The sequence below is a fragment of the Acomys russatus genome, chromosome 10 (genome assembly GCF_903995435.1).
Source record: "Acomys russatus chromosome 10, mAcoRus1.1, whole genome shotgun sequence".
Classification (NCBI taxonomy): domain Eukaryota; kingdom Metazoa; phylum Chordata; class Mammalia; order Rodentia; family Muridae; genus Acomys; species Acomys russatus.
In genome coordinates, this window is record NC_067146.1 from 45534654 (window position 1) to 45551865 (window position 17212).

The 17212-nt window shown below is 37.8% G+C and overlaps 1 protein-coding gene across 3 annotated transcripts in view; it reads left to right on the plus strand.

Moving 5' to 3' along the window:
* The window catches only part of Cacna2d1 (calcium voltage-gated channel auxiliary subunit alpha2delta 1), a 430688-nt gene that overhangs the window by 327412 nt on the left and 86064 nt on the right, over positions 1-17212 (plus strand). For all 3 annotated transcript variants that reach the window (XM_051152078.1, XM_051152080.1, XM_051152079.1), the window contains exons 8-10: positions 1401-1470; positions 3654-3704; positions 5288-5387. In XM_051152078.1, the coding sequence (XP_051008035.1) occupies positions 1401-1470; positions 3654-3704; positions 5288-5387 (221 nt within the window). The remainder of the gene's footprint in view (positions 1-1400; positions 1471-3653; positions 3705-5287; positions 5388-17212) is intronic.

Here is a 17212-nt window from a genome sequence, read left to right on the forward strand (position 1 = left end):
GCATAGGTAACCTATAAGGCAGTCTATTGTCTCTCTGAAGAAAGTCAACTCACCACCTCTCCACCTAATAACTCTCCCCTGGAGCTTTGTGAGCCTCTCTCTGCTCCATGCTAGTCTCTTGATTGCCTTAATCATGTGCAGGTGTCACAACTATAGATGTCATGAGTGTGACAGCCTTGTTATGTGTAGAAGATGCTTCTTGGCAGCAGTGCTTCACCATTCTCTAGCTCTAAAATCTTTCCATCATCTCTTCAGTGATGGTCTTGAGCATTAGGGGACGGTGGTTTGATAAAGGTATCAAATTTAGGGCTTGGAACTTCACCATTGCTTTGGCTAATTATGGGTCTTTATATTAATGTTTGTCCCCTATAAAAAAAACTTCTCTGATGAGGAATGAGGGCTATACCAAGCCACCAAGGATCTGTATTTATATGGCAACTTGACAGAAAAAATAGTTAACTTTAATTGTAGTTTATCCTTCTTTTTATAATTTTAACCTGGAAGCAAACATAACACTTAAAGTAGTCCATTTGAAATGGAAATTGATAAATTATCTCAACAATACACATCATTTGTTAAGCACATGACTATGGAGGCTATGATAATGCTACTTTATGATAGAAATCCAAGAAAAACAATATTTTTACGAGCAACAGTAACACTTTTTTAAACCCTGGCTAACCTAGAACTCCCTGTAAATCAGGTCTCTGCCTCCCAAGTGGTGGAATCAAAGCCATGTGCCCCCCTATCTGGTGAAAAGCAGCCTTGTACATAGTCTTGTATATTCAAGTTTTCATTGAATGAAATCAGAATGAGCAATTAAGAGAAAGTGCCACCTTCACTAGCTGCACAAACATTTTCTGCAACAGGAAAACATCTAATCTAAGTTAGTTCCAACCAAACCCATGTGTCTGAAGCGTGCTTCAACAATGTGAGGAAAAGGAATTGGCTTGTTTGGGTTTCTTTTGTACTGCTGTGTTACTTTCCAATTTTTAAAAAGAAAATACTGATGACATAAGTATGGCATTTTGTATTTGACCTTTAGTTTAGATAAGTGGAATTCAATTTATTTTTGTTTTGTGACTTTTAAGTTTCATATTAATTCTGTAGATCATACTTAACTGCACTTCCTTACGTGTGTGTGTGTATGTGTGTGTGTGTATGTGTGTGTGTGTGTGTGTGTGCATACACATATGTTTATTGAGGGATGGGCAATTCTCATGCCATGCCATATATTTGGAAGTCAGAGAACAACTTTCAATTCTGTCCTTCCAGCAGGTGTGGCCTCAAAATGGAATTCAAATTGTCAGTCATAGTATGAGCATCTTAACTCACTAAGGCGTCTTTTCAGCCCAGTCATGGTACATTGACTTAATTTCTCTGATACATTTGTTTTTCAGCTTCTCCATGGGTGGATAATAGTAGAACTCCAAACAAAATTGATCTGTATGATGTACGCAGAAGACCATGGTATGGAACTTTGACTATATCTAAAGACAAGATCAATGACAAAGGGTTCTATCATTTGTTAATATAATGAGGGAAAATTTCCCTTTACTGGGATGGGTGTTATCTTCTTATATAAAATGCTGTGATATTTTCAAATTATGAATGTAATGACAAATGAAAGTAGTGAGTGTGGGTAGGGGATGATGGTGCTTGCTGTTAAAATGGTTTTTCAGACTCATTTCAAATAGATTACTTTAAGCTTTATGTTGAGTTTAAGCTTTCCGTCTCTTTTAGCTGATGGAGATTTCTTTCAAAGGGCAACCACTTTGCTGGGAGTAGAGTCCTAACAGAGAGATGACAGAGTCAGAGACAATTTGCCTCTGGCAGTGGACTAATGAGAACTGGCCCCAAGCTAAGAGTCATACAGTCATATAGTTTAGGTTTTATACCACCCCACCCCCACCCCGCCACACACACAGCAGTTTTGTTTGACATTATTAAAGTAATCCATTGTCATAATATAAAACACAACAAAATACCTACAATATATCTCTTGACTTACTGTGAAACAGCTATGAATTTTCATGTGTTTTTATTATTGATTGTATTTTGAGTGTTTAAAAATTACATTTAAATTGTAGATATATTGTTTTTAATGAGTTCTCATATACAGCATGGTGCCTTGTACTCTTTTCTTTTCATATTAATTTTTGACTACATAGTAATGAAAAGAAACACTTAAAATCATTTTAATAAAGTCTATCTGCTCACTTATTTAAGAAAATTCCTTATTGGATTTTTGCTTTGTTTCCGACTTCCTGCTATGTCCACACAAACTCTATGTGAAACAGTTGTTGGTTGAAACTATGTATTAATGGCTTTTAAGTGTCCTGCTTAGTATCCAATAGCAATTTATATGAACACAATCTTGAGTGATAGTTACCAATATTACTATTATAATAGAAGCAAATACTACAGTTTAACATAGTTTCTATTAGGAAATGGTCATTTTATGGGATATGTAGGAGCCAGGTATCAATCATCCGGAGCAGACACTATCCTAATGTTTTCATCTTCCCACTGAGAAGTACACCAGGACAGAGATGTTAAGATTCTAGACAGGAGCTAGATGGTCTTCCACTGAAAAACAGTGGAGCTCTGCCTATTGATCTGCACACAGAGTGTGGAGTGGGTTGGGAGCAATGCACTGCAGTGCTCCCTCTACAAATAAGCCCAAGTGGGGAGCAGCAGTTTTCCTAGGTGTTGAAAATGAATTGGACTGTTTTCTGTCCATGGAAAGTTTAGTCAGATGTAGCCTTCCTGCTGGGGAAGGCAGACACAGGATCCCCTTTGGACTCTAGCCAAGCAATATGTTTTCTTTCTTTCTTTTTTTTTTTTTTTTTTTTTTTTTTTTTCTTTTTTCTTTTAGTACTCTTCTGCTCTCAAATGAATCTCTTTACAATCAGTAAGCCCTGCCTAAATCTCTCCTACTGTATCTTTCAAATGCAGAGTCTGTTACTGTAAAATATGGTTGGATTTAGGAATTAACATTTAAACTGATTCCTTGAGTGATTTTGGACACCATCAAGTTTTGAGAGTTTCTGCTTCACCTTGTCAGTAATAACATTTTCCATTGCCTGATTCCAGTTATATAACTGTCCTGTTGTGCTTCCTCTTAAGGTGTTCTATCTTAAGGTTTATAGACCACCTATCTTTTTGTGATTATTTTTTGTAGTTATAAATATCTTAGTTTGTTGTCCACTATAGTGAAAAGAATTTAGGGCCTTTTCTTCTTCAGAAGAAAAAACTGTCATTTTGGAAATTAATTTTATTCACTGCTTATGTTAAATTTTCTTTCTCTTTTCTTTTTTAATATTATTTTTTATATTTATTTCCTTTATATCTTGAATGTAGGCCTTCCCTCTTTTCCCCCTCCCTTACTCATCAGATAAGGGGGGGGAGTCTCTCCTTATCTGGAAAGTATCCTTTCACAGCCATACTTTTGGCATCTCTAATGTGATCTTAAATATGTGTTTTTCAAGCTAACATTAGGAGTCCATATGAAAGACCATTGTTTACTGTGGTATAATAGAACAGGCCTTTGCTTTAATCATATCTTGTTTTGGAACTCTATAAACATTAATATAGCATTTACCAATGATAGACGCAGAGAGAAAGGAAATGTTTCTGTGCTTCTATTTTAGGTACATCCAGGGAGCTGCATCCCCCAAGGACATGCTCATCCTGGTGGATGTGTGAGTAGTGCATGAGACATTTTGTAGATAACAGTTTGTTGGGAATCAAGGATGTCTGAGAGAGTGGGAAAACAGAGAATCAATATAACGATTGCATATGAAGACCAAGAAGCCACATTAAGATATTAACAAGGGACTCAGGAGTTGGCTCAGGTAGTAAAGTGCTTGTTGCGCGAGATGAAGATCTGAGTTCATATCTCTGGCATCTACATAAAAACAATTAAATAGGGGGCTGGAGAGATGGCTCAGTGGTTAAGAAAACTGGCTGCTCTTCCAGAGGGCCTGAGTTCAATTCCCAGCAACCACATGGTGGCTCACAACCATCTGTAATGAGATCTAGTGCCCTCCTCTGGCCTGCAGGCATACATGGAGGTAGAACACTGTATACATACATAATTAATAAATAAATCTTTAAAAAAATTAAATAATGATTGGACGGTGGTTTGTTCCTGTAATGCCAACTACGGATAGAGGAAAGAAGACAGGGTCACTTTGAGACCCAGTCTTCAAGTGTATGGTGGAGAATTGTAGAGGAAGATACCTGACATTGGCCTCTAGCCTCTACACACACACACACACACACACACACACACACACACACACTACACATTCAAGTGAGCACACACAGATGACAACAAAACTAGGAAAAATATTTTTTGAACATGAAAACAATGCTTTTTGTATCTGTATCACATGGAAAGTTGTGACACTATCCTAAAAGGCGAAATATTTGAAAATTATTAATAATTTCTATTTATGTTTTCGATTGTGGACAGTACTGAAATACAGAGTTAATAAAACCCACAATTCTTGTTACTAAAAGAAGAAGAGAGAAAAAGAATCTTAGTTGGTACTTAGTCATAACAATTTCTATTGACTATAAAAGATTTATAGTCCTATAAAGGACTATAAATATGTTAAATATTATTGCAAGGATTTTTCAGGGCACACAAAATATGAAAACAATTTCTGTAGTGATATTAGTCCTACTATTTTGTTGTATTGTTTCAAGTTACAACCATGTGAGACTCTGTGTGCACCTGTGATCTAGAAGCAGGAGTTAGTTGCCTAGGGATGAGGCCTGCATTCAGAGAGGTGTAGAGACAAAAGAAATGAAGACATCCCGGAGGCACTGTGCCTTCAAGTGTGGCATGAGGCATTGTCCACAAACCTCATAACAGCTGTGTGGTTGTGTAACCCTGTTTTATTGACTTCTGCTTGTTTATAATTTTTAAAATTAAAATGTAATTAAATCGTTTCCATGCTTCTCTTTCCTTTTCCTAAACATATATGCCACTTGTTCACTTGTTCTCTCTCAAATGCATGATCTTTATTTCTTTAATTGTTTAGAATGTGTGTGTTTGTGTGTGTGTATTCTTAAATATATATATATATATAATCTCCTGCTCAATATTTGTTACTTGTGTATATATGATTTCAGGAGTGACCACTTTTTAAAGAAAAAAACCTTTTTTTATTTTCATATAAATGACACAGAAGCTAATGAGATCATTCTCTTTCTTTATGATGCTGTTTGTTTAATGACTGGTGAGTAACGCATGGACCGATTTGTCTGTTCATAGGAGTGGAAGCGTGAGCGGATTGACTCTGAAACTCATACGGACATCTGTTTCTGAAATGCTAGAGACCCTCTCGGATGATGATTTCGTGAATGTAGCTTCAGTGAGTATGGACCACATGCCTGTCTCCCATAACATTAGATACTGGGTCTCTTTAGGTGAGCGGAGGTGTTGTTAGTGTGTAATACACAGCCTTACTCAGTTGTCCTCTACTATCCCTTCTGATGTCCTTAGCATTTACCAATGTGGAGATAATGAAAAGCATTCCTCTCCTTAACTCAAAGGAGCCCACATAGGCAATGTGAGCGCTTCCTCTCACAGGGGCCTTTGGGGTGTCTTATAGGTAGCCTCTTGCAGTATGATTAAATAGTTAATTACTTGTAGCTGGTTATATTCATTTTAGGCCTGGACGACGGACCTCATTGCATTCTTTTTTCTAACAGAAAAAAAAAGAGGCAATTGAATGAGCTTGGAACCATCCTATTCCTTCTTGTGAACTGAACTTAATTCAAATGAAACAAGATGTGCCATATCTCATTTTAATTTTTGTAATTTAGGCAACAAATTTAATGGTCATTTTCTGCTGCATGAAATTTCATATTTGAAGAAAATTTATATTTAGAGATACGGCTGAGGGAGGAGTGGTTTCTGATAATGATGTTTTGTACTGACCCCATGAGAATGGGTCTGCTTCTAAAATCATAGAGGAAGATGAAGTTAAAACCTACAGATGATTGTCTCCCTCTCCTGGAATTGAGGGAAACAGAATTCTACTTCTAATGATGTACCCAATAGCTGGATTAGTGATGTTGAAATGGAGAAGACCTATTCCTAAAATGAAATTATTAAGATATCTGGGACGATGGTATGGAAAGAATGTAGAACCCACTATAGATAACACAAAATTCCCTGTCAAATGTCAAATGCTGTAATTCTCAGGGAGAATAAATTGGAGATATCCAGAAGTCTAAATAAATTCACAAGGAACTTTACCAAATCTGTGCTAAGACGCCATGACATGAGGACCATCTTAACTAAGATAAGAGGAGAGAGAATTAATCAGCTTCATTTGTATAGAAAGATATCAATTACCAAAACTTTGGGATGGCTTAACAATGTTATGTTTGGCACAGTTAAAGAGAATGGATTAAATATATTTAGTTCAGATTTGTCATGTACAATGAAATATATTTAAAAACCACAAAATATTCAATATGGCTAATGTTTTTCTTTGGCTTCTTTCAAAACCTGGACATCAGTCTTGAGTTGAAGTAGTTTATTTGGAGGAAGTCACAGGAAATAGCACTAGTTAGAGAGTGAGGATTGAAGTAAAGAAAAAGAGAATCTAATTAGACAAACTTTATTTACTTTAAGGAAAGCAGTTTTATTGAGAAATTCTGGAAGCCACCTGGAATAGTCTTTTTAGAGTTGTCAAGCCCTAAACACTGAAGAGCTGGTGTGTTAGGTACCAGCCTTCCTGATGTGTAGCTGGACAGAATATGGCCACAAGCAGCTACTCTGAAGCAGGAAAATTATGGATACTGGAGGTTGGAAGTTGATCAGTGTCTACCCTGACCAATGAATGAAGCATAAATATGGAGATCCATCACATTAATAATGATGATGATGATGATAATAAAACATGAAACAAGAGGGTGTTAGGTCACCAGGAATGAACTGTCTTTAGCGAACATGGATGTGTGAGACACAGTTGTACACAATTCATTCATTCTCTCTTAACTTTTCCTCGGCTTCTTTTTCAACTCTGCCTAAGGGAGGTCTTCCAGTATTTCTCTTTCCGGGGCCAACCACCTAAACTGCTTACTCCTGTGCAGAAAGAAAAGTATTCTCTTACTCCAGGAGCTGTCTGTTTCTCTAAATCAAACTGCAATGAAGTGAATTTTGCCTCAAGGCCTCACAGAATCCATTCCCTGTTTGTACTCTGGGCCTCTGCTGCTTCCTATTCAACAGACCTGCTCGTCCTTTGTTTAATATTCTGTTGTCTTTTTCCTGGCACAGACACTACTGCTGCAGGTGGTGTATATTGAGATTTGGCATTTTTGTTGCCTAAAGCAATGGGAGGAGATGGGATTAGATAATAAAGAGAGCAAATGTCATCTTTTGTCTCTAAGAACAGAGAAGCCACTGCACTCTAATTGAAGGGAAGCGTTTATAGACACACAAACAGATATGGGCAACCAGAGCACAGTGTCTTCAAAGGCATCACAACCCACCTCCTTGTTTATCATCCCTGATGTTTGGATGGATGCTGTGGCTGTGTAACACCTTTATACTTCTGATTCTCAAAACTAAAGCCCTTATCCCTAGGACATGTTGAGTGCAGAACCGGTCCATGAAACTTTGCTGGCATTCTTAGCCTGCAGTTGGCTGGTGCAAGGAGACCATTTTCTTCAGTGGAATTTAAAGACCTCTCAGCACTTAGCTTTACAATTATTATTGTTCTCATATCTTCCAAAGGCCAAGTGTGACTCCTTTAATCTACATTCTGCTCAAATTACCATAGCTGACTTTGTAGCATCATGATGCCAAGTGCCTGAGCAGTCTTCCTGGCTTCAGTTATGGACAGCACATCTCTTCACCCAGGGCTTTTTTTTTTTATTTTTTGCCATGAGTCTAGTAAATTAGTCCCTTTGGGAGTCTCATCCTGAGCATCTATTTACTGAGACTGATATCAAATAAAACTAGTTTCCCTAGAAACAGTCACCGAGACACAGATTTAAATTCAAATGGTTGATTTGGAAAGTGACTCTAGAAAAAGCTGTTGGCGAAATGCAGGAATGAAAGAATGGGGACTAATGAATAGTGCATTACTAAACAGCCCAGCCCTCTGAGAATGGAGCTCACACTTCTGCATTTCTAGAAACAGCACAGGATTCATGAATAGTACTATACAAAGGCTCAGGTTTTCAAAGGCAAGATGGGCTCATATCTGGAATGACTGTCCCATGGGACATCAGTTCCCTGGCATTTACAGGTTGCTGTGCAGAAGTTGGAGTATAGGTGCTGGTTACCTTGGCATGTATGGAACTAAAGAGGGGTCTATTACATTAAAATTTATCAGTTCAGCCTAAAATTGCTAATAAAAGACACAGAGTCTAAAGAGTACTTTTAGGCTGTCAGCTCTACGCTAGCCAGAAACTATACTAATACAAATCTATTTCTAAACTATGGTAAACAAACTACTCTAAACTGATATATAATACATATACCCCAAGCATTTGCCACTGTGATGCTCGTCTGACCATTCTCCCCTTTGTCTTCCTACCTGTCAACTGTCTCTCCTCAGCTGACAAACCTCCTCGCTCTCCTCCAGAAGGTCCCCCCTTCCGCTCCCTGTCCTTCTGCCCAGCTGATTGGCTACACAGTGCTTTATTGACAGTTGTTACAGCCACTCAGCATTCTGCCCCAGGGGTCCACCAATAGCATCTGCTCCTGTAAGACAGTTAGCAATTCTATCACTAAATTCTAAAAGAAATTTCTATGATCTCACCTTTGAGTGGGTATTTTAAATTCAACATTTGGCCACCAATTAACAGCTGTCTTCCTACTAGAAGAACACAGTTGGAGTCAACACTGAATTAACAATGCCTAATATATTTTTTTAAATCATGATTTTACTAAAACCATTATGATCTTAGACTCATACTCTTATTGTTGCTGTTTTTGAGACATAGTCTCATAATACAGTCCACAGTGGCCTAGAACTGGTGTAATTTATGCTCTACTGGCCTCAGGTTTTACCTTCCTCAGCCTACCAAGGACAGCATCCATGTGCCATGCCTGGCTTTAACTGTTTTTTTTTTTTAAGAAAACACTTGAAGTGACTTCTTAAATGATATAATTATTAAGAAGTACAAATATAAGACAGTTCCATGCCCTTTCTATGATCCAGGATCATGCAAACTTTATTGATACTCAAAAACTACTTTTGCATCCTGATGTGGGATCCTCTTTGGCGTGGCTTGAATATGTGAGCTAAACCATATGAGAAAAAGAGTATCATATTTGTAGTTAAGAACAGTGAGTGCATATGATCAGGAGGTAATAATACCTTAATTATGAAATGTTGCTTACATATTTAAATTAGAGAAGAAAGATGATAGTGAAATGTACAGAACCCTTGGAAAAAAGTAGTTGTTTTAGGCAGACATTTGAAAGACATCATAGTAATTTTTTACTCTCCTTCCAATGAAATATATTGCTGGCTTAATTTCCTACCTCGGCTTCATAGTTTTAAGTCTTTCCTTTATTTGGTTATTTACTGCTCTTTTTAACCAAAATAAGACCTTATTTTTTCAGGTTAAGCTGAACTCTTTAAGTATACACCTTATTTAATTTTATAACTTTAGAATGATCATTTGAATATAATCATAATTTAAATTTTACTCAATGCTTTTAAGTGGTTGTATTATTCCAGACATACTTTATCTGCAAAAATCCTTACAAATAAAAGCAGTGATTAGGAGAGACAAAATAAGACGGACATACTGAAGGATGCTGTAATTCTAACATTCAGAAGGGGGGAACAAAACAGAGTTCCTATGAGTTCACAGCCAGGCTAGTTTACTTTATCTTGAACATACTAACTATAGAAATGAAGTGTTCAGTCAGTTTTATTTGTACTTCAAACTTCAGTTTACATACAAGTGACAAACAATAATAGTTTATATAGATAGATAGATAGATAGATAATGTTTAGATAGACTAATATGTTACAGATATAGAGACATGCAGATATGATAGAAGATAGATAGATAGATAGATAATACATACATACATACATACATACACGGATACACATATAGGTAGATGAGAGAAAGGTGGTTGATGATTGATAGACAGACAGACAGACAGAGGATATATAAGAGTAGGTGATGGATAAGACACAGAATAATCATGTGGGAGAAAGTAGTCTATCTTTTTAATGTTAACTAGTTTCATCTTTATAACCTTAAAGAGTAGGTAAGAATTCTAAATTAAGTCTTAAAGACAGGAAAAGAGTAGAAAGAATTTTAGTATTTTCTCAAGTAGGAAGGGAGAAATGAAACAGATCCAATTTCACTTATAAATCAAGGTCTATCAAGAAAGGAAAAGGTAGAATCTTCAAGAAAAAGTATAGCTTTTTCAGCTTTAATGATACACTAAAATATATAATTCAAAGTAAGATATAAATGCAAAGAAATCATTTGTGTAAGTACACATGCACTTGTGTGCACTCGTGTACAAAGGGGTGTAGAGTTCAGAAGTCATCTATTGTCCTTTCTTGGGTGCTGTCTACCCTTTTGGGATTTGTTTTCCTGTTTGAAACATGGTCTTTAATTGGCATAGCACTTGCCAAATAGGCTCATCTAGTTGATTATTAAGCACCAGGGATGTGTCTATCAGTCTGCACAGTGATGAAATTACAAATGTGTCATCACATTTCAAAACAAATGTATTTTTGTCCTCTGACCCCATCTCCTCTATGGCCTACCACCATGGCCCACCCACCTAGCTGCACATCTCCTTTTCTTAAAACCCACTAATCCAAGCAACCCTTGGGCTAACAAGGCAGCCAGTTGAAGAACTGAGCCATCTCCTTGTTCCTGATAAATTTCTTTATAAGTTATAAATTTATTTCTATATAAAGGATGCTTTCTGTATATTTATAGAGGAATTACATAAGGGAATTTGTTATGTTGGCACTTGAAAAAGGTATTTCAATTGCATTATTATTTTATTTTCAGACAAATACCCATTAACGTACGTGTTTCTACTGGGGGCAATTTATCATTTTATATAGTACTTACTTGGTTTATTCTGCATCTTAGGATCCTGCCACACTTCACATTCTTACTTATGATTATATGCTATTGTCAGCCACACAAGCCCACAACTCACAGAAACTGTAAAATCTCTCTGAAAAAAAAAAAAATGCAGTAGGAATTCTTTCTTCTGCAGCATTCTGCCAAAGTTATTCTATTGTTTTTAGAAGTTGATCTCTTAGTAAATAACAATTTAACAATTTAATTGTATGGAAACTCTCAGAGAAGAAAGCCTCACATTATGTCATATGGGGTGTGTGTGATGTCTCTGTGCATATATGTTTCTGTGTGGTGGATGTGTGTCTGTATTGTTGTCTTTATGTTTCTGTGTTTCAGTCTGTATGTGTATTTGTGTGTGATTGTGTATATTTGTGCAATGTGTGTCTGTGTATGCCTCTGGGTGTCTGTATGTGTGTCTGTGTGTATGGCTGTGCATAATGTGTATACGTATGTGTGCCTGTGTGTGTGTATCCGTGTGCTATGTCCGTTTCACATGTGTCTTTGTATAGTGTATGTCTGTATATGACGTGTGTGTACATCTGTGTGGAGTGAATGATTGTGTTGTGTGTGTATGTATCTGTGGCATGTGTATATGTGTGTGATGTGTGTCTGTTCATGTGTATGTGCTCATGTGTACACATATGTATGTGCCTGTTATTTCTTTCTCTCTGAAATTATATGAAACTCAACAGTATAACTCACAGTTTATGTTACGGTACCAGTGCATGGTAACAAGGCTCTAAGGAGCCCTGGTAGAGGTTCTGCAGGGATTCTTCATGGTCTCTTTCGCCCAAAGCCTTTGGGTATCTAAAGATACATATTCCTAAGAATGCTCTCATTCCATTAGAGACCTAACGTATAAGCTCTATTACCGATTTCCCATAGTTGCCTGCAAGCACTTGTCAAAAGAATCCAGCACCTCTCAGTTTTAGGTTACTGCCTAAGTCTCCTTTGTTGTTTTGCAGTACGTTTTATGCCTGAGTCATGTGTAGGGTGTGAGAACTAAGGCTACCTCATTGTTAAGTGTTTTCTGTGCTCTGGAGGCTGCTCTTTGTTGCCAAAAAGGAAGCCTGCTGTTAGACAAAGTATAAATGCAGCACAATGCAGCTGTTTCCCCACTAATCTAGTTATGTGCTTTGATACAAGTAGTGGCAGATGATAGGAACAGCAATTCAATCACAGCATGCACTGATTTACAGGCCGAGTTTCCAGTGTTGACACCGGGAGCTGAGGTTGGGCATGAATGTGAGGGAGTTTGATGCTTAAAGTCAAATGCTGCATAACCAGTGGAGGATGAAAGAAAAATATATGTTGATTGTGGGTGACGTGTTCAAAGTTAACAACCAAAGACCTTCCCAGTGCTAATACAGCCGCATGCTTCCTGACTTATGAGGTGGATCTGGATGTTAAGATTATGTTAGGGACCTTTGAATCAGTTTTCTTCCCAGACGTTTTTGTAATTCATGGTCTTTATAAAATTCTGTCTTTGATTTCTCACTATAAAAAATACAAAACATGAAGCATAACCCTAGGGCTGAAGAGGTGGCTCGGAGGTCAAGAGTACTTGCTTCCCTTATAATGGAGTGGATTTCAGCTCCCAGCACCCATAATGGCTTGCAACCTCCTGTAATGAAAGCTGCAGATAGCTGACACCCTTTTCTGGTCTCAGTGGACATCCTCACACATAATTAAAAGTAACAATATATATATATTTTAATATTTTATTAATTTATTCATATTACATCTCAATTGTTAGCCTGTCCCTTGTATCCTCCCATTCCTCCCTCTCTCCTGCTCCTCCCCTACACCCCTCCTCTATGTCTGTGACTGAGAGGGACCTCCTCCCCCTGTATATGCTCATAGAGTATCAAGTCTCTTCTTGGTGACTTGTTATCCTTCCTCTGGGTGCCACCAGGCCTCCCCATCCAGGGGACGTGGTCAAAAAAGGGGCACCAGAGTTTGTATGAAAGTCAGATCCCACTCTCCACTCAACAGTACTCTCTGACAATGTTTCATATTTTGATTATTTAAAAATATTATTTAAAACATTGTCAGAGTGTTGCTGTTGTTTTAGGCAAACATTAGTTCTACCCCTTGCTCAGACTGTAGTCAACCAAACAATCTTTCCAGATGACTTATATAACAGTCTATCTGTAAGTGCTGGCACAGCATTAGGAATGATGAGCAGGGACATGTCCTATTGAGAAAAGACAAAAAGCTCTGTTCTTGTTGGGATCTTTGCCTTGTGTTTTATTTCCACAACAAACCTGGTCAACCCATTTAGAGACCTCTACATGAGATGAGAATACTTGCCTTTCTAAATAATTCATGACAATGGACACAAATACAATAGTCCCAGGATCACAATAGTCCTTATTTTCAATAGCTGGTGGGTCAAGAAGCCAATAACTGTCGTTGCTGAGAGGAGCAAAAGGGTGTAAGGGTGCTGGGCACATCATAGCAGTGTTAGCATGCAATAGGGCTCAAATCAGACTTAGTGGCCTTCTGGCCCATCCCCTCAGTTCTTTCTCTTAAAGGGACTGCTGGAATTATAGGGAAACCACATGAAACCTTTGAAACTACTTGTTTGTGACCATGGACAAGTTGTTCAAGGCTTACACAGGGAAATTTCCTTTTCTTTCAAATGGAGGCAATCCCATTTAACTTCTGTAGAATCAGGAATACAAAAAGAAGTGCCACATATAAATTGTGTGCATATTTTAGTTACTATTGTAAGTAGTATTCCTGTTGTAATTACCATCTTTTGACTCTTCTCTAACAATTACAGATTGACAATTGATATGTTTGATGCTGATATTCCTTTAAGTCATTTTTTCTGAAAAATATGTACAGCGTAGTGAAACTGGAGCTTCATCTTTGCTAGAAGAAGCTTACATGTCAAAGTAATTAAGACACTGTCTGGAGGAGAAGATTGGTGAGATATATAGAGCTGGTGGCAGCTCTAATGACAGAGCAGTGACTTGCCTTCCTGGAGTTTCTTGCCTGAAGCAAATCTCACTGCCTGTGTAGTGACCCCTGATCCTCTTGTTGTCACCCTGAGGTAATTGGTGGTTGACTATCCTATGCACAGATGTTACTCAGCATACTGCTACTGCTATGAATAATAAACCACCCTTCATCTCTCACCCAGAGGTCTTGGATTATTTTTGTCTGCTATCTATGAAACTGCAGAAAGGTAATTTGTAAGTTTACAAGTAGGGTACAACTTCAGGCCCTTAAGATTCCAAGGCAAGGACTTGACCATTTGACATCAACTGACATCTCAGAGGCAGGGCATGAGTCACACTATCCAGTCAAGTTCTATGTCTATGAGCTTTACATTCCAGTTGTCCTTCTGAAATATTTCTTATGTGTCCTAGGCAAGGCCATAATCTTCTTGTCTTGTTGTTTTTAGATTCTATCTGGCATGGGACAATTTGTAAATTTTATTTTTATAATTTGAAGTTAAAAGTGCCATCTCCTCCTTGCAAAATTCAGAGCACCTTTAAAAACAGTCCTTGAGCTTGCAGCTCAATAAAATAAAAGACGCATGGCCTGCCAAGAGAGGCTTGTGAGCAATGAAATCTCAGCTAGTAATTTCATTTCATATCTGATAAAATATCCATCCATCTAGATTTCAGCAAAAGTTTATGTAGCCCCACAGCTCATTTATGTCAATGAACAGGCAGAATGCTTTTATACCCCTGCTTCTTAATTGGATCCTGTAGTTCAGCAGTGTGAGACTAGCCAGGCAGCGAGGCGGTGCTTAAGGATGCAGAATCTTAAGCTCTGTCTCAGACCTCACATCTGTCAAGCCCTGCAAGTAATCCACACACAATGGTTATCATGGCATCCCTGATAATTGTATGTACAACAAGAAGATGCCAAGCCAGAGGGAAGAGAGGGTTAGGGCATCCATGCTTATTAAGGAGATGCACTTAGCATATGCCTAAATCATGTTATAACTTCTAACTCACGTTATAATTCATACCAGTCACTGTCTTAGATTTCGAGATCTTGGTAGCAGAGACTCTTAATATTTGGTTACTTTTACAGTGTAGCCATTTGGGGTTGGTACATGCAATTACTTTTCTCATCTCTGTGACCAAGTACCTGATAAGAAACCACATAGGGTGGAAGGATTTCTTCCAGCTCACTGAGGACGTGTGTAGTCCATCATGGCCAGGACACATGCTGAGTTGAAGCTGCTTTTAAGTCTGGGGCAACAGGAACTGTGGCATTTTCTTCTCATCCTGCAGACTTGAAAACGGAGAGAAAGACCCTGTGGCTGGGTCACTCACCAGGGACCCAGTGCCTCTAGCAAAGCACCACTCTCCAAAACAGCGCCACCAGCTGGACGCTAATCCAGAGTGATGGATACTTCACATACAAATTAGAAGGAGGGATAGTTTAAATAGGGGTGGATGTAGAATTAAGGTGCCTAAAAAGACAAAGTTCTTCCCTCTAACCCTTGTATTTAAAGGAGAGGTAAAGGCGGGTGCTTTCAAAAGTGAACTATTTTAAAAGACCATAAAGAAAGAAAATATACATCATGAAGAAAATACTAAAGAAAGAAAAGGACATATTTGGCACAGTCTAACAAGGCAAGAAATGAAGGTTATGCACTTTTAAAAGATGGGAGTTCATAACATAATTACTTTCTAAGTTTATAAGAAGGTGTTGACAAGCCAGATAAAGATTTTTCATTAATTATATGGCACATCAAGCTTTTGAAAATTGGAGATTCAGTTTCATGGGCAGTTTTCTACAGAGCAAGGTGATACTGAAGGTAAGGCAGCTTTAGTCTGAACTGAAAGATTGTTAAAAATAGGACTGTTGTTGACTCACTTGGAAGCCGTGGCTATGAGAAAAGGACTCCTTGTGCTTCAGGACTGATTGGTTCAGCTCTTTGAATAGATAGTTAGTCCCTTCATTTTGAGTATTAAAAAAAAAAAAAAAAATGACTTTGCCTGCACCAAGCAGTAAAGTGACAAAATTATTTAGTTGTTCAGATAAGTGTGTTTGTTCTTACTAACTTAGTGGGATAAAAATGCAAATGACTTAAAATATAAATGGATACTACAGGTATTTAATAGGAGCCACAGACTTATTTTTGACTCCTAAGTAAATATTAATCCCATTTCAGTAAAGTCATAAGGGACTGAAAATCATTTTGTCGTTTTAGATAAACACAGCACAACTTGAAAGTTAAGAACTCAGGCATGGAACCTTTTCTTTTTACAATTGTAAAATCCAAGAGACTTCATAATAAAATGACATTTTTCATGTTTTCTTATTTCTTTCGTATGCAATGACTGACATTCACATTTTTCATTGATCATTCAACCGTCTCAATGCTTTGTTTATTAATCCATGCTTACAGTATCCTTTCAAGTATATTTCAAAATGGACTTTTACTCCCTGTGAAATTTTCCCTGCCCTAGCTCTATGTTTTATTGATAATTACTTTTCCATCTGTTTTTGTTAACTTATATGTCAGCATGCTTTTGTGGTTTCAAACACATATGTGACCTCAGTGAAACTGAGTTCAACCCACTACAGTCCCTCCAGGCCTCATTCCTAACTCTCATCGGTTGGTTTTGTTGGTCCCAAGTGCCCTTTCATACTAAAGGAGCTCACTGGAAATGTTAATAACATTGCTTAGAGAGAGTTTCTACTCTTCTGTGTGCTGCATGTTTTAGATACGTGCAGGTCAGAAATAAACTCTGCTTGTTGGGATTTGCACCTCAGTGCTTCCAAGTCTTATCTGCCTATCCCCACGTCAGCTCAGGACTTGCTCAAATGCTGCCTCTCAGCCGCCTGGACCGGCACATGCTGGAGAGAATGCCCATGCATTTCTCCTGCCATGTTACTCTTCCCCTCCGCCTCACTTCACTTTTCTTTGTGGCAGTTATCTCCAACTGATAGGTTATAAATATTTGTTTTTGCTTATTTTCCATACTCTTTTCTTCTACCGGAATCTATGCTTCTTAGACTTCAAGATGACTCAACAGGTAAAACATTTTGCAAGCCTGAGTTCAATCTCCAGAACTCATGTAAATGGATGGAGAGAACCCACTCACAGGGCTTTCTTTTGACCTCC